At 39.8% G+C, this 18,883-nt stretch overlaps 1 protein-coding gene across 7 annotated transcripts in view; it reads right to left on the bottom strand.

Moving 5' to 3' along the window:
• Positions 1-18,883, bottom strand: part of DMD (dystrophin) — a 1,782,468-nt gene that overhangs the window by 107,884 nt on the left and 1,655,701 nt on the right. For all 7 annotated transcript variants that reach the window (XM_012730298.1, XM_004689936.2, XM_004689937.2 and 4 more), the window contains one exon: positions 17,132-17,193. In XM_012730298.1, the coding sequence (XP_012585752.1) occupies positions 17,132-17,193 (62 nt within the window). The remainder of the gene's footprint in view (positions 1-17,131; positions 17,194-18,883) is intronic.

The raw sequence follows: 18,883 nt of genomic DNA on the forward strand, positions 1-18,883 counted from the left end.
AAGAAAGAAAGAAATCTTGTCTCAAGGCAGGAATGTGAATCTTGACTGAATGCTGAGGGATTTACTAGTTACTGGGCAACCAGGAATTAAATTCTTTAGGTAGCTTTAATTTATCTCTCCCTACGACGCATGAGGACTATTGGTGGGATTAAAAAACAAACAAGTTATTTTATCAGGTAAGAAAAATGAAATTATAGCATCTAAGAACTAGAAATTCCCAAGTCTAGATCTTCAGCTTCCTGATGAAGAAAGCTCAGCACTAAAAAGCCCTGAGTAACTTGTCCTGGATCCCCTAGTCAGCTTCCAGAAAAATCAGGGACTAGAAGCCAAGACCTTTTCTCAGGCACGAGCTAAATTTTTTTTTTTTTTTTTACTAAAAGCATCATCTTCCCGCTTCTTTGGTTTATGCATTTTTAATACAGTTTATTGTAGTGAGAACACTTAACACCCCATGGCAGTGTCCCTCCCAGACAGAGAGAAGAAAGCACAAGTTTCATTTGAAGGGGGACTTTTCAACTATTTTCCCGGCTTCAGGGCTTCCAGGGCTGATGGCAGACCATGAATTTCTTTAAATTTGAAAAATATTTGAAATCACATCAACACTGGAGAACTAAATTTCCCAGAAGCAAGCAAAGCCTGATGATCCCTGTTAGAGTAGTCTTGACACAGCAGTATCTTCTGAAGTTTTCAAGATTCAGCTCCTGCTAACTCCCCTCCCCACCCCATGTAGAAAGCAGTGACTATTCCCAAGTGGGTGGTGTCAGAGAGGAAGCCTGGAGCTCGTGAGTGCTCCTTTTAAAAAGAGCACTGGGCAGTCGGTGTCATGAACCAGCAGCCCGGTCCCAGACAGTCTCTTCCTTGCGTCAGCTTGTCCTTTCCATGCTTCTGACTATCATCTTAATTTCTCCATTTGAATAATTTCATTTTCTTCTTTTTGGTTTAAGAAGCCATGAGAACCAGTTAGTATTTATAGAAGTTTTGAATAGTGATCCAGTTTGACATAAAAGTGACTATTTGTCAATTTTAAACTGTTTATTTCTGGGATTTTGTCTTACAAAAATACTAACTTTCTGTGTAGTAACTTTTCACTCACAATCTGTCAGGCTGTTACTCTACAGTTAAAAAAAAAAAAGCCTTACTTAGATCAGGGGTGATAACATCAAAGAACAGGACACTATGTCTACTCTGCTACCAATGTGTCAAAAAGGGCATATTTAGATGTATGTATGCTGAACATGCATAAAATATCTAGAGACGGAAACTATAAATTGCCTCTGGAGAGTGAGGTTGGGGTACTGATATCAGAAAGTGAGAGGAGACCCATCTTTCATATTACCCTATTTTGTTGTTGCATTTTCAAAAAATTGTATGCATGTATTACTTTAAAAATAAATGACTGAGTGTTATCTACAATAGTCAACCTGAGGAAACCACCTACGTTGATGAATGGATTAGGAAGGTGTGGTATGTATACACAGTGGAATACTACTGTGCAGCTCTGCTGACAAAAAAGAAAATGAATTCTCGCCATTTGTGACAACATGGATAGAACTGGAAGGGGTTATGCTAAGTGAAATAAGCCAAAAGGAGAAAGACAAACACTGGATGGTGTCACTTGTATATGGAATTCAGAGAAACAAAACAAAGGGTCAGACAGAACAAAAGCAGTAACAAACCCCAGAACTCTGACAAAAGAATTGAGACTACCGGTGGGGGAGGGGAGAGGGAGAGCAAACTGATGGGGGTGCACAAGAGACTATGGTGAAGGATGAGGGTGCCTTGGGGGTGTGTGTGTGGTGTAACACCTGAAGGGCGTGATCTTATTCCCATCTATCACAGTCTTGCACAACAGTGTTACCTAAATAAAAAATAAATTAAAAATGACCAAGTGCTAAATCGCTTTCTCTTTTTTTCTACACTTTGCCCTCTGTAACTGGTTTTTGGTTTTATGTACTGTCATCTGGGAAGATACTATGATACAATGGAAAAAACTAATGGATAAAGAAGACATGTTGATAAAGTCTTGCAGTAAAAGGACAGTAACATTGGCTATCATTTTTGGGGTACTTACTGTAGGTTACAATAAATACATAAATCCTCATTGAATCCCGCCCCCGGACCCCAGTTTGATATCATGATTTTCATCCCATCTTATAGACATGGAAACCAGAGGCCTAAAGGATGAGCACACAAATCTCTTTGACACTACAGTGACTCCTCTTAATGATGACATAGTTTTCCTGTATGTGTGGGCAAGCAACCTTAACTTTCCCAAGCCTCACTCTTCAGTTTCTGCATTTGTAAAGGGAACAATAACAGCAGCTCTTCAGAGTGCTATTGTGAAGGCTACAAGAGATATTGTATCTTAAAAGCACCTAGGAGAGCTATATCAAGGACATATTCTTGCTCAATAAGAGTTAAGACCCTTTCCCTGTTCCCAGCATTTCCTATCTAAAGTGCCATAAAAATATTAATGCAAAGAATATTTTTATCATGTTGATGATTCTAAAATATTTCTATACTTCCTGTTTCCAAACTGGGAATTTCCAGTTCAAAATCCCTCTGTCTCTTCTCAGAAAGAAAGTTTAGCACTGGGATGAAATCACTGATTTAGGAATCCAAAGTACATTTAAATGCCAGCTATGCTATGTGGGCAAATTACGTTTCTCTGAGTAGTTTCCTACACAGTGAAGATAATATACTTCAGAAGGCTTTTGAGATTAATGAGAAGTATATGCACATGGTATAGATTTAAGATATTTACATAAGCTGCCTAAAATAAATGGTTGTAAAAGGTGAACTATATGAATAAATTTCCTAAGTCCATAAATCAATAAAATTCAGATCTACTTCCTAGTGCTCCACTTTGTAATTTCTTCTTTTTGTTCCATCATCTCACCATTCTCTAGATCGCCAAAGTTGAAAACCTAGAAGACATCTTTAACTCTTTTCTTTAAAACCTATGCAGTCCTGGGCCTTCCCTGGCTGCACAGCGGGTAAATGCAGCACTAGGAAGCTAAAGCCACTTCAGCATGAGTTCTCTGCCCAGTCCTGAAGTGAGCATATGACGCGCCAGACCTCTCCTGACCCGCCCGCTGCTCCCCTCAGCAGTGTACTTCCTCAATCGGCCAGTTCTGCTCCCCACTCTGTCTCTAGTGAATCCTCTCACTGCCCCTGCACCTCTGGCCTGTACCCCAGTTCTGTATGCATAAATCAATCAATCTTTAAAAGAAAACAACGATGCAGTCCTTTCTTTCCGGCAATTCTACCTAGGGAGATTACTTCTGGGTCACAAAACGGATTAAGGCAAACAATCTCTTCCCTTTCTACACATTCTCACACACCATATTCCATTAACCTTTAATTCCTAAAACAGCACAGACTTCATTGTCTTTCTTTGAAAGATTCAAGACAAAGTTTTCCCGTTGCTGATCACGTGCCATGTGAATTTATCATTCTATAATTCATTCGGTAATTTAAGGCACATAATTTATCCTTCAGCTAATGGATCCGATTTCCGCTTTTGTTCACAAATCTGAAGTAGATTCTTACAGAACAATGTCCTGACTGACTTTCAAATCAATTTCTTTCTCTCAATGGTACTTTTTGCTGCACCAATGTCAGGAGTAGCCTAGCCTACATTTTAATGTATCTAAGTCTTATAAAACTCCTTCCTACAGCATGTTTTTTTTTCCTATTCTCCAAATAGACTTCCCCAATGATTCTAATCAACACTGTTCTACCTGTATAAGTTAACCTACATTTGAACTTGATATTACATAAGTCAGTGTACACAGACTTACAGCATTTATTAACTATTTCATATACGTCAATTTTATTCCCCCTAAATAAAGAAAGGTCATTTGTGAAGCTGCCATTCACTTTTTAAGAATCCATCTACTAGCAGAAAGATAATCAGGCCATGCATGATAAGCCATGTGTTGAGGGGTGGGGTGGGGAAGGGGAGCTTGAATTGAAAACTTCAGTCATTCTACCTTGAAACATTTATTTTGTCTTGAAAATCAAAGTGGGTATAGGCTGGCATTAATAAATTATTACATAATTTAGTTTCCAAAAGCCAAAAGGACTTAAGAGTGACTTAAGTGTTCCAAATAGAGCTTGGGTGGCCCTTCACTCTCACAGGCCAGGAATCACATCCTGAGGTCTATTTCCATGTCAAAGTTCACAGCAACTTGGGAGCTGGACACAGCTCATGCTTTGTTTCCTGGCATCCACTATTCAGAACAAAGTGCTGTAAAAGTAAACTGTCCAGGCCCTCCCTGGTGGCGCAGTGGGTTAAAGCACAGCACTGAGAATCTAAAGCCGCTTCCGCATGAGTTCGATTCCCGCCTGCCCCGTAGGTGACCACATGGCGTGGCAGACCTCTCCTGACCCGCCTGCTGCTCCCCTCAGCAGTGTACTTCGTCCATCTGCCTGTTCTGCTCCCCACTCTGTCTCTAGTGAAGCCTCTCGCCGCCCCTGAGCCTCTGGCCTGTACCCCAGTTCTATATGCACAAATAAATAAATCTTAAAAAAAAAAAAGTAAACTGTCCATACCTACAGTATGTGTTTCTATCACTCAAGAGGTAGGAAGCAACTTTCTGCCTCTACCAATAACTCAATAACTTTCATTAAGAGTGTAACTGTAGTTCAGCACTTTGCATATATATTTAAATGTGAAGAAACCGGAGTTGGCATAGAGAATAAGAACATGGAACATAATGGGCGGGTAACAGGTCCACTGAGGATGATAAAGGGATTAGCCTCGTCTAGCTTGGAGAAAAGAAAGTTAACGCATAATTCAAAAACTAGTGATACAGTCGGAGTCTCATCAAGAATCCCTCTCAATACAATGAAAGAAGCTTGCATTATATCAGAACAGCTTACAACAGTTTTGTCTGGATAATTGAGTCATGCCTGTAGATAACTCATAAAGGAAGAAATAAAGCTCAGAAAATATTTCTTAAGATATTCATGCTCAGGCCCTCCCTGGTGGCACAGAGGGTTAAAGCACAGCACTAGGAAACTATCATACCCACTGCAGCACATGGCACGGAAGTGGCCCACATGGCACGACAGACCTCTCCTGACTGGCCTGCTGCTCCCCAAACCAGTATGTTTCAGTCTATCTGCCTGTTCTGCTCCCCACTCTGTCCCTCGTGAATCCTCTCACTCCCCCGCCCCCACGCATCTGGCCTGTACCCCAGTTCTGTGTGTATAAATATATCTTTAACAATAAATAAGTAAAATGCTCATGCTCATTAGTAATCAAGGACATGCCAGTAATAATGAGAGTGTTTTATTCTCCCTACTGCTACACTCTGGCAATGTCATGGATTAAGAGTGTAAACAGGCCCTCCCTGGTGGCGCAGCCGGTTAAAGCACTGCACTAAGAAGCTAAAGCCACTTCAGCATGAGTTCGATCTCCGCCTGCCCCGGAGGTGACCACATGGCACAGCAGACCTCTTCTGGCTCGCCCTCTGCTCCCTTCAGCAGTGTACTTTGTCAATCTGCCTGTTCTGCTCCCCACTCTGTCCCTGGTGAATCCTCTCACACTCCACATCTCTGGCCTGTGATACAACCTCTTAAGCTCATTACCCTCGAATTCCATGTTTCCAGCTTCTATGAATCAAATATGGAAAGACTTTGTACATGAAACGTTCCTTCCAGTCTGAGTACGGCATAAGAAACGATCGTGGAAGTAATCATTCTTTCCATATTCTTCAACTGTGTCCTGCGCAGAAATCCTAACTGACGCAAGAAGCTATGAGCCTTAGTTGACAGTGTAACAAAGAACCTTGAGCAGCATGTGATTATTCCGAGCACAAATATTTTGAGAAGATAAAGCTGGTCTGCTAGCCATTCGCTTTCCAGATAGATAAGTTAAAGGTAAATTAATTCTTACCTTTCAGTCATTTTAAAATGGTAACTTAGAGGAACTCATTATAAATTGGTTTCTGTCTAAACTTGTTAAGAAGGGCAAAGAATTCCCTGTAATAGTCAAAATTTCCAAGGACAGCTGCTGTCATCTTGAGGCCATAAATATTTTGAACAGAAATTTTATCCATTAAGATATTTGTGGAAGAAAGCTGCTTATTTAAATTTATAAGCTACATTATCACAGGATAAACTTTACACATTAACCTTCTGATTCTTAACTGCCTATTGTGAGCACCCTGACATCCATAAGGCCTGTAACTTCTGTAATGCTCAACTGCCTGGTTGGATGGAAGGCATCACTGACATTCTACCTGATTTTCTTCTCAGAAGCCTCTTTCTAATAAAGTTCCAAAGCCTTTAAGATTTCCATAAATCCAACACTTATTTGACTTTCCTTAAGTCCCAAAACTAATTTCTGAAAAATGGGAATTACTTTTAAAGGTGGTACTCCAAGAAAATGCAACATAGGAAAAGTAACAGCCCTGAAGAATTAAGAGAGCATATTTATGATACTTAGTGAGTAAAGCATTCTGTATGTTATAACCAGAGTATTATCTCAAACAACTATATAATGCAAAGAAAAGTGATTGTGTAAGTGATGGTTAGTTCTTGGGATTGAGATTTGAGGTTATTTTTTTTTCATACTTTAACTTTAAAAATGTCTGTAGAAATTTATATATAGCATGTCTGCAGACATTTACATATAGCATATATAACATTATATATAACTAATGTTATAGTAATCTGTAAAATTATTTTAAAAGTTTTATGTCCAACAGCTTTTATTTCCTTAATTTTTTTAATTCTATTGCCCTAAAGCTTATGCCAAACATTGTCACACTGTAAATCTTATTCGTAGATGTTTATTGAATCAAGGAACTAAAGGAAAAAAAATGAAATTATCAGCACATCAAGTTGTCTTCAGTGTTTCCATAGTATTTAAATTCCAGATCCATAATGATGCTTCCTTTCAACCTTCTGATCTCCTTGATAATCAATTAGGTATTCCTTTTAGGATAAAATTAATTCTAGAATAGCAATTCACTGGGCTTTGCTAGGATATCAAATGACTGATAAAATCACCATAATTGATAGGCGCTATGTTTATTACCATAAAGCCTTATCTTCCACGTTCTGGAAAGAACTCCATCTCTCAAGAGAGTGCCATCTTGCCAGTTTAATAATCTGCCTTAGGGAATATCATCTGTATCTTTGCATCTTCTTGAGTGGTATTTTTATCTTCTTCCCCAGTAAATTCATTCTCTCTAGCTCTACTGTGTTTCATTTAATGAACATTCATTTATTCAAAAGCTACCATGAGCCAGACTGGTGACAAAGATGAGGAAGACAGTTCAGCTATGAAGAAATTCATTAGTCTCTCTTTAGAGACTTGAGCGTAGACAACTATAAATAATGCAAGTACTCTAATCAAACGCATGGGAGCTCATACTTCGTGTTTGAACTTCTGGACACAAAATGTTTTTATTGCTGCCTTCTCTTTAGGTCAGTTCGCCTTGAACCCAGTGTGATCTCCTAGTCCCTTCAACTAAGTCACCTCAGTCTCGGGAAGCCCTAAGAAAGCTTTTAAGGCTTCCTGGTTCTCTGCTTGTTTACAGGCACAGATGTGGGCTGTGTCCCCATCCATGAGGTCTCTGTACTTGCATCACTGGCTTTTGGTTCTCCGACCTCCCCTCCTCTGCTCTTCATTAGATAGAAAGGTGTTTTCTTGCTCTTTACTTTTACCCTTGGCTTTTAGGAAAGTTTGGCCAATGTAAGTCACTGACAGAAGACCAGAGGGCAGGATAGGTGAGATGGGCTAGTTCTCCCTTTCTCTGCATTCAGGGAAAGTTCTGGCAGTAGCTGTGTCTCCTTCCTGGCTCTGGTCTGCTCCCATCATCCTCCTGTCAGCTGCCTGCTAGTCTTAGCTCCAGCTGATGGCACTATCTTCTGGAGCACGGCAGCCCTAGTGAGGGCAGAAGTCCCCTGCCATTCATTGGGCTTCTCAGCTCTGTGTCACTGGGCAGCCCGTTTCCTGTTAAATTCACTGTGTTTGAAATAAGTACAGCGGCGTCTGTTTTCCCACTGCATGGCTCACTGATAACGTGACCCAAGTCAAAACTCCTAGCATCAAAACCTTCCATGTGCCATATACAGCTTTTTATGGTCTAATCTTTCCTTAGATCTGTAGCTATCCCGTGTCCCCTCTTCTATCATCACAGTGTCACTGTCATTTGTTAGGTGTTTTACTGTGGCAGGCATGTGTTTCAGCCTGCCACATGACTTCATAGGCTTTCACTTTTCACTTATATATTATTTACTAAGAACTTGCTAATAAATTGTTAGGTATGCTTTGATGACATAAATGAGCAACTCATATGTGATTCTGTCATTTATTTCAATTTTTAAGGTCCTTGAGACAGGGGCAGAGAGGTAAATTTACAGACATATATATGTATTAAGACAGTTATTTGCATTTACGGTTAAAGGCTATGATGGTTATTGTTTTCTATTATAAAAGGTATGTGTTTTACAGTGGGGAGAAGCTAAAGAACACAGTAGAAAATGTATTATTCTAATTTGCATTTCAAAGTAAAGTGTCTACTTGCTAGAAGTTCGGACACATTGTGATGGGGAACCTTGGTACTTCTGTTAAGAGGTAAACTACTTAAGAACAATTAAAGTGGCTCCCTGAGTGTCAGACTTGAAGACCGAAATTTAGGTATCCCTCGCTAGCTCAACTCTTGGTATCTGAACTCAGGAGACCAATAGATTTTGGGAGAAAACAGACACTGGCATATTATAATAACACTAAAAAGAAGAAAGAGTACAGCAGCAGCATTAACAGCAATTATAATTCCTTGAGCAGTTGTAAGTCAGACATTTTGTCATTTTACATGTTACCTCTATTTCCCACAACACTCCTCCAGGAAAGTATCATCATTACTACTTAATAAATCAGAAAATTAGGGCTCAAGATTGTTAGTGCCTTTGTCTTTGGCCACCAGAATTCAGATCTACATCATACCAGCCTTGAAGTCAAGGAATTGTTTTACTGCTGCTTCACGCTGCCTCCAGATCTGAACGCAAAGGGGCAATAGTGAAGTCAGAGGAAACCAATCAGTCACCCCATGACTTCTCCCATTAATGTGAACAGTACAGATACTGCAGTTAATAATCGGCATCAGAACTATGTACTTGAAAAGTATCCCTTTCAGCATTCATTAAATTTAATTACGAGACAGCAGTGGTCCTGCGACTTAATATTTGACCCTTTCCTACGACAAGGTGATTCTGTTATTTTGGCCACTGACATAATAGCGAGGAAACTGCAAAATGGGAAAGCAGCGAGAGCCTCCTTCCTTTGCCTGCTCTTGCCTCAATCAGCAAAATATAAAATCCCGTAAAGAACATTTTGCAGGTGTTTTTGGTTGGTGTCAACTAATTAATTCCCGGTCCCACTCAAGGTCAATTTGACTTGAATTTACCTTTGTAATTGCAAAAAATGAAGTGGCATACAACTCTGCTATTCAAAGGATGGCCCTTGACAAGTGGGGAAAACAAGAAGCCACCTTTATAGCAACTTAACATGGCCACAGCATCGGCAGGGGTGGTCAGTGGCTTCCTTTCACATCACAGGGCTCAGCTCAGACTGAGGGCTGCTGCGGAATTTGCATGTTGAGATACATGGGGCTAAGTGCACATCAGTCAGGTCCAGAAGGACCACCCAGAAGTTTGTGATGTACAGTAGGATCCAAAAAAATTCCCTTCCCCAGTTTAAGAGCCACCATACCCAACCTGACAGCTTCTTTAAAAAGAACTAGAAAGCAAAACATAAAACCAATCACTTTTCCACCGAAATCACTACTTGACAAAAAAATATGCATGTAGATATAGAAATATAGGTGCACGCAAGCACACACACCAAGCTTTGATTTATGAGGGGGCACAAGGACTTCCCTGGAGTTATGCAAGGGCTCAAGACTGGGGAAAGGCAAATTCTGAAACATTCTCACAGCGTATGACCAATTCATAAATAAGCTAATGATTCGTTCACTATGTCATAACTGAGTCTTTCAGAATATTTTTAGGTCATTTTATTACTAACGTAGAGGGTATGGACTTTAAAAACTCACTATTTTATGTGAGTGCTCTGACTGTTCTGAATCTCTTTCCAGCAAAATTGCAGCTCCCCAGAGATGCACAGAGGTAATCAGACTTGTGCGCTTAAAAAAGAAATATTGGAAATGTCTGAATAAGAGAAGCCACGTTTTGAGATGCCTTTACTTCTTGTGCAAAAATCGCCTTCTGCAGACCCAGCTACATCAAATTGTACACATCTAGCACTTTTCTCACAGCTGCAGGTGTAACCTTAATGCTCTCCTTATTTACAGCAAGTAAACTGACATTTGAAAGCTTTCTAAAATTGCAAATCAGCCTCAGTCTACAAGAGACACCTTTTGTATTACCTGTGGAAATAAGCTTTGGAAGGTGCCATTAAAAAATACCTACTTATGGGCCCTCCCTGGTGGCGCAGCGGGTTAAAGCACAGCACTGAGAATCTAAGACTGCTTCCACGTGAGTCCGACTCCCGTCTGCCCCGGAGGTGATCACATGGTGTGGCAGACCTCCCCGCCGCTGCTCCCCTCAGCAGTGTACTTCGTCGATCTGCCTGTTCTGCTCCCCACTCTGTCTCTGGTGAAGCCTCTCTCCGCCCCTGAGCCTCTGGCCTATACCCCAGTTCTGCACAAATAAATCTTTAGAAAAAAAAAAAAACTATTTATGTCCTTCAATTAGAAGTCTTAAATCAAGTAATGTGAACAAAGAAAAATTGTAGAAGAGCGTATTCCATTAAAACGGCATAAATTTTATTTGAAAACTACGTTTTGGTTTTACAAATGGGACAATCAATTGATCCTCACCAAAGTTAAAAGCAGTACAAGAAGGAATATTTATAATAGCCTTACTGTCTTACATCTTCTATTTTGCAAATCTGAGTAAATCTCCTATGCTCACTTTGTCAGCAAGGGGATAAAGAATGCCATTTGAGATCCCAGAGCTTAATTATGCTGAGAAAGCATTTTATAAATCATGCTGGGGGTAAATGCCTAGCCCTTTGAGAACAGTGAGCGAGGGCCATAAATGTGTGCTATAAACTTGTTTCCTTATCTTCTACCCACATGAATAAGTCAAACTCAGTCTTGCTCTATTCCAAATTGAAAGGAGGAAACAGTTGGCCCATTGGCTGCTACGGTAGCTTTATTTTCCAAATCACAAGCCAGGAAGTATACTCAAAGGAATGTCAGGGCAGAAGATCTGAAACCAAAATTGACAGAAAAGTCAGGTCTTATATGCTAGCTATATACCCCATTTACGGGAGTGTGAGGATTAAATATGGGGATGTCTGAAAACCTTTGCACACTGAGATATGCTACCCAAATGAAAGTCTGCTTACTATGAATGTGATAATTCTATCATTCTTATCTTCTAGGCTGGTGATGACAACCAGAATTGGGGTGGGGGTGATGATGTGGGCATAACATTCACAAGACCAACTCTTATTCCAGAAGTTCAATTAAAATCAGACCAGGAGAGCTGGAAGACCACTGCCCAACCTGGCAGGTCAGAAATCTAAAGCCAAGAAAAAGCGAAGGACTAGGCCATTGTTTCACTCATGCTGTGATTTGAGCTTAGATATTCTTTCCAATTTCAGACATCATGGTGGTAGAAAGCTGGCGGGCAGGGGGTATGAACATGCCACAATACTCAAGGAACCAAAGACAAGAAATGAGGGAAAAGATGCTAAATATTAAGTGACTCAGTTGAGAATAGTTAGTTGACAAAATATGCTGAGAAAAGCATTAGGACCAGCTCCTAATGCAAAAGGAATTCATAGTCATTCCAAATCCCCCAGTTACTAATAGTAGAGCATCCTCAGGAGGGAAGGCTTAATGGAATGTAGAAAGTCTATCAAGAGAGGGAGAATAAACTAACTCTCCTCTGGCAAACTGAGGAGAGGCACACTAGTTCCTTGCTCCCTCTCGGCAGCTGCAATTATTCCTTAATAATGACATTCTGGTATCGTGAAGCAGCTCTTCCTCTCCTGACTTCACTGGGACTTAACTAGTTCTCTCAACTAGAACTGCTGAAGAATCACATCAGCCTCAGACCTCTCAGACCTTAAACCAAAGCCCTCATTTCAAGCATTCTGAAGCTCTTCATGAGGCTAAGAAACTCAGGGCAAGTGCTGATGGGTTTTTAAAAAGACACTTCCTACATCCACTTTGGAAATGGGGAGTTTTGCCATCACTCAGGTGAGCATCAAGGGTGATGGGTCCCAAATTTTGGCAACAGCAAAAAGCATGGTGTCCCCTGAAGCCAGCTAGAACTACAGGAAGGGAGCTAGAACTACAGGAAGGGAAGAAAACAGTCTTCCTAAAGAATTAAGCAACAGGGAGTCCTTTTAGGACAAGGGAATCAGAAGAAGCACTTTCAGACTGTGGAAGGGATGACAAAGATTGATGTATTCATAATCGATATGCTGCCAATACGGATGAAAAAATACTTTTTAAAAGTATTTTTAAGCAACACATATGTGTGGAGTGAGACCTTTTTTATTTTTGCATTTACTTAAAATTTCCATGATGAACTTAAGAACCTAGACATAAATTGTGAGAAAAATGACAGGCTTTTAATCATCTAACAGCACTTCCATAAATCAATACTATATTAGTATTTCAAAGTAAATTCCAGAGCCCATTACTACCTACCATGAGCTGATTTTGTAAACCCTTTTTGGAGCCTTAAAGAGCTTTAGGTTTTAAATCACCAAGATAACCTACTGGAACAGGAATCTTACTATTACATTTGTAAAACTGCTCAGAGAAACCTGCAATTCACCTCATGAATCGAGTACAGTATTATTTCTAAGGAATGATGACAAAAGTCCTCCTCAGCACACATGGGTAGCCCAGAGGTCTTAAGGGAAGCATCCCAGGAGTTTCCCTACTTGACAACAGCTTGCCTCAGTCTACCTGTAAGACTCGGTGGGTGGTCCGCTGCTTTCCCAGAATGCAGTTTTAGTAGAGGTGGGACTGATTAAGCCTTTAGAAATTCACTTGTGTCTGTGGAGTCAGCCAGAAGGTATTTCTTGATGAAGTTATGACCACAAAACAATTTGCAAATAAAGTGTGCCATGTGTTGCCATGTGTAAGAGATAAAGAAATCCAATTCTTGCAGACATTTTTTCGCCAATACCTTCATGTCAATGTTTTAAGGACAGTATACATAAAAACAGTAAGGCAACTTTGTTTTTATATGCCACCCCATCACCACTTTGGGGGTAGTCATGGAAAAACATTGAAAGACAACTGCTTTTACATTCTTACTGATTTATTCCTCGGGAGAATAAGACAATGCTTTTGCCAAACTGTTAATGTTGTATAAAGAACTTTCTGGAAATTTTCCAGGGTTCAAATTCCTAATGACCATCAGGTCATCATTGTGAACAGTGAAATGATCTCTTCAGTATGCCTTGTTTTGTATTTGTATGGGAAAGCCTGACAATTTTTTTTCTCTCAAAACATTTTTTTAAACAGGTAAAGCACCTAAAAATAATGGAAAGCACACACATTTCTACTATTTGATGAACACTTACATTAGAAAACTATTTTAAATCTTCTGTGAATAATCTGAAAGGAATGCTTACATTTTTATAATAATAAAAAAATTCTTGTCTACTCTACCACTGTTTTTGACCTGCTTTTTTTGTGAATGGATTATGGCTAGAGATGAAAAACACACAAGATGATCTGTGTTTAAACAGACCCATCACAATCTAAGGAATCAGGGTACTTAAACGAAAATTCTGTTTTTGTATATGTGAGATGTGGTTTGGGAGGGGGGGTTTCTTTTGTAGATTATCACTGGTTAGTGAGTTATAGCTGTGGGGGTGCTGAAGGCTGGGGAAGGGAACACCAATGAAGAAACCTTTTGTTAAATAATTAATTGTAAATAATGCAAATTTATGGCAAAAAAACAACCTGAGGGGAGGTTAAGAAAGAAAATCACAGAGAACCCTACTAACTAGAGATCTCCACTAGTAACATTTCCAGGAATACCATCCCCTTCCATCGGTTCATGCTCAAATACTACTATTTCAGTCCTTACAAAATGCTTTTGGTTTATAAAATGATACTTTTTAGTCCCTGGGGTGGGGGAGTTGACAGGTGACTATTGGGGGGTTCAATACAGTAAACAACAGGCAGCAGGTTAAATGTCTATTAGGAGAGGGTCCACCATATGGTCTAGACTTAACAACCAGACCACAACACCCGTTTTCCTTTCATGGTCCCTTTCAAGAACTGAGTGTAGTTGAAGGTTTTAGACCATTTCAACCAGCGCCAAATAGCAACTTGGACCTATTGGGATACCTCTGGAGGAAAAATAGAAAGCAATCTATAAAAATTGAAAAGAAAGCAAAGGTTCCATTCTAGTATAATAGTTATCTATTTTTTCTTGATTGATCTTGTAAGTAGTTATCTCAGGGACATAGACACACAGTAAATTTTTCAAGCATTCCACATGTGCCTAACATTTGTGAAAAGACGAGGGCCTACTAGCATTTAAGATTCCCCCATGTTATTTCTGGAAATGCAATGGATTATTGAAAAAATGCCATTCAAAATAATTGTCTATCCATAGATTCACATCGGTCAGTCACTCATATTTGTAGCAGGGCCTAGTAACCTGCATGGACATACTAACTTAACCCAAGCCATGAGATCATTGAAAACACTAACAGAAGACCCAGGACAAACCCCAGTGCAGGCCTGTTGAGCCATTTTGCACCAATACATGGTTTTTCTACCCCTGATTTCAAAGGCCTGTGAGGTGTGGCTGCTGAGTTCATCCACCATGCACAATGGGTGTTAATGTTCCATGTTAGCACACACAGAAGGTTCTCAAAGAATGGTTTTGATGGAAGATGTTATTTGAGGAGTCACCATTTGGAAAAGTGAGCCAAAGTAATTAATCATAATAAAAATCCAGGAAATATTAGTTTTCAAAGTTGAAAACACATTTGAACACCTAGTTCATTTCTAAGATGTTTCTTTTCAAGATACCAAGAAACAGAATTCCAAAGGGGCAGGTGTTGACCTTATATTTACGATGGCTGCATTTTATTCTATATAAACTATATCTCAATTAAGTTCATTTCATAAAAAAAAAGTGTGTTATCAGTGAACTGTAAAATCCCCAGCCAACTGCAAATTGCCATTATCTTCCAAAGTCAGGTGATTTGTCCAAGGACACAAATCATGCCAAATTACCATTGCTGAGTTTACCACCACATTTGAGAAATATTAGTGCAAAGTGCATATATTTCCAATTGAATGTATGAATACCTATTCATAGATAGTTCACAGCTAGTTTTTTACTAACCGTGTTTTTGAGTTCTCATTACAGAGTAATTAAAAGTAATCCAGGAGAGAATACATTCAATGGAATGGAAAGAGAGACATGGTTCATTACCTTTGGGTGGAAAAAAAGCTGATTATAAAACAGAACACTCCAACTTTTATAAAACTGCATATAGGGAAGATTTTGAAGATACCTACTAGATTATTAAACACTAATTAACTCTAAAAGGTAAAGTCTAAGTGATTTCTCTTTTTCATTCGTTAACTTGCCTAGAAATCTAAATTAAAAAATGGCTAAGCACTAATTCTGTAGGATTATTATTTGTAAGCAAATGTAAATGATCACTGTGATTAGCACTGAAAAATGGAGTGTGCTGAGGCTGTGTAAACCAGAGCATATAACCGAAAGCCCACAGATTAGTTTAAGTTAGCTCTTTATTGACAGGTTTCTAGTTTCTCTTGAAAAATCAGAAGCCCTGAGGACTCTAGATTAGGACTACTAAATCCTTCCCTGCACAGCACTGAGGTCTTCATTGCCTCCTTTGCCAAAATATAAGCACTCAAGATTTCCATCTGTGGTCTAAACAGTGCAGTGTCATAGTCAGAACCAATCTGTGGGGGCTGAAAATGTAGCATCTGAAGATTAGAAATGATCCCAAAGTTCTACAAATTTTTAAGTGTGTATGTACTTATGTGCACACATGAGCACACACAAACTTCCCGCCACAATGAAATGACCTAGTATTACCTGAAAGACACCTGGTAGCTTTGGAAAGAAAAAGTTTAGGAAAAAAATTTGGGGGCTGAGATCTTCTACCCCGCTCTTTAATGTCTCTATAACTGCAATTCAGTTCATTCACCAAGGGAAATCTATGACAGAAAGGCTGTACTTGGTACCATGGACAGACAGACACATGTACATACACAATCACTTCCCCACCCACCCAACATACATGTAAGTACAGAGAATTTATATTTAAACACCCTGATTCTCACAGGTCTCTGCTTGTACCTTTAAACCCAAACAGTTCACCTTCAGGCATTTTTTCTGCAAATATATGCATTCACCAAAAAGCAAATAAAAAAATCTTTTAGTCGTAGGAAAAGACTACTTAAACAACTTATTAGTATGCAAGATAATCCATTTCAGATTATATCCTGACAGCCCTCAAAGATGACAGGGTTTTATCAAGCTTTAAAAAGTTTCCTCCTTATTTGGAGGCTTGGTGTCTGTTCAAAAAATTCCAACTTATGAGGAAAAAGTCAGTCTGACAACCTCTCTCACAAAGACAAAACAGATGCTAGTCGAGGAATCACTGAGAGGTTCTCAGTGATGACCTGACAGGCCTAGGAATTACGAACACTGGAAAGAGTGCAGAAAATTCCTTCACACAACATTCGTGGTTTGGCAAAAATCACTGTCTTGGTTTCATAAGGAAGAAATCAATAAGAACAACTTGAAACAGTTTTCTTTTTTGGTAGGTAAAAAATTGCCATAAATTGAAAGTCTTTTTGCCCATCCTATAGCAAAGAAAACCGCACTAAGATCTGTAGCTTATTGAATGTTTAGGAATCAGTCAAATCCTAAGTTATTTTTTTCAGGAACTTCTAGGGAAAAAAAAAGAGCTCATGGTCAATTTTGGTTAGAAAGGTGCCATTTTCATTCTTTATATGAGCTAGAGGCACATTTAGACAACAGATGACTTGCGCCTTACCAACCATGGTAAATTCAAATGTCATGTCACCTGTAGGAAAGTCAGCCATGTCCTTACCTAAAGACTGGTAGAGCTCTGTCATTTTGGGATGGTCCCAGCAAGTTGTTTGGGTCTCATGGCTGAAACATAAAAGACAAGGAGAGACTTTAGTTTTGAGAATGGGTAGTAGAGAAGAGAAAAAATGTCATGGCTTGCTTCGGAATCTGCCGGCATCTTTCCCTCAGATGACTTCCATCCTATGGGGAGAAACATTTAGCTCAATAGCGTCCCCCACCTTTGCTTTTAAAGGGACAAGCAATTTGACAGTTAATTTGGTAGCCAAAACATGCTTCTTTTATCAACATAAAAGTCAGTTCCACGTCTGCCCCCAATAAAATGCCCTCATTTTGCCACCAATATTCAAAAACCAGGATTTCTCCACCTGTCCAATGTGGAATCTTCACAAAGGAAACTGACAATTTTATTAACTCTGTCAAATACTGGTTGTGATCGCAGTAAATAAATCACCTTACTTCTCATTTGCTTTCCCTGCCTCAGGAATTTGGACATGACTTTTTTCCATTTCCAGATTTCCCCTCTGCAATGCCTGCATTTCACATCAGCGTAATGCATAGCCCATGCCCAGGACTCTATCCTGAGCCCCCTCTTGCTTGTACGTCTAGAACGTCTCTTCCACTCAGTCCTCTTCAGACTATACATCTCCCCTTTTTCCTATATTTACTTGGGCCTGAATGAAGCATTCACAGTTCTCTTCCATATCTTGAAGTTTAGCTAACCTGTGGTTACCGGCTATTAGTTCCTGCCACAAAAAGAACACCTTTGTCCCTTGTTCAATTACATGGAGAGATAACTGCATATACTTTACTTTGGCCCATCTATATAACTCACCCCAGCACCCGGTTTCCAGTTTTGGGGATTACCAGGTGGACTCTGACACAGGGAAATGCAGCTGCAGTGATATTTCCGGGGCAGATGCTGACCCTATCATACTCTTGGGTAGGGGGGAGGAGGAAGAGGGACAAGTAGTTTCGAATTGGCCACTTCAAGGGAATCAGAAAGCACAGTGGTCTGACACAGAAAAGGGGTGTCTGGGGAGGCAACGATGTGAAGTGCCTGTGCCCCTACCAGCTGTGAAATCTGGGGTTTGCTCACCTGGGAAAGTAAAGGATTAGTTGCTATAGAGAAGTGACAGGCAATTCTGGTGTGCAATACGTGGTGGTATTTGTTGTTAGGTGTCCTCCAATGTATTGCCTGCTAAAATTCAACCTTTTATTAGCAGATTACAGTATAGCTGAGGATCCACCTGCGGGCAGTCCGGTTAAGACCCTTGGCAGTGCGCAAAATCAACACTCAACATGTATTATGTCTGTATTTTTTTAAAAAGTAAAAAGGAGGAACACTTTTTGCCATTTGATAAAAATAATACTTCAGAAACCATCCCTCTGTTATTTACCACTCAGTGATTGAACAGTGAAAGCAACTGAAATAAATTTCCAAGAAAATGTTCACTTGCAAAGGGCTGTTTCAGTCTCTTGCAAATATGTTCATTTCTGGTCGACTTTTCCGCAGAGACCATTTGAATGTGAGGAGTGGAACAGGGGCTTCACAGTGCAGGGAATGTACCAAAGTGACATCCAAGTCTTAAAGCTCAAGAAGAGGAGGCAAATCATGCTTTTCAGGGGTTTTTAGGAAATCCCATGACCAAGCTGGTTTATGATCTGGAGAAGGGGTGGGCGGGACTGGTACTTTATATGCACAGCACAGGGAGGCTGCAGCTTGCTGCTTCACGGAAAAAGCGTTGCTTGTTCG

This window comes from Condylura cristata, unplaced genomic scaffold (genome assembly GCF_000260355.1).
Source record: "Condylura cristata isolate star-nosed mole 26May11 unplaced genomic scaffold, ConCri1.0 scaffold00027, whole genome shotgun sequence".
Lineage (NCBI taxonomy): Eukaryota > Metazoa > Chordata > Mammalia > Eulipotyphla > Talpidae > Condylura > Condylura cristata.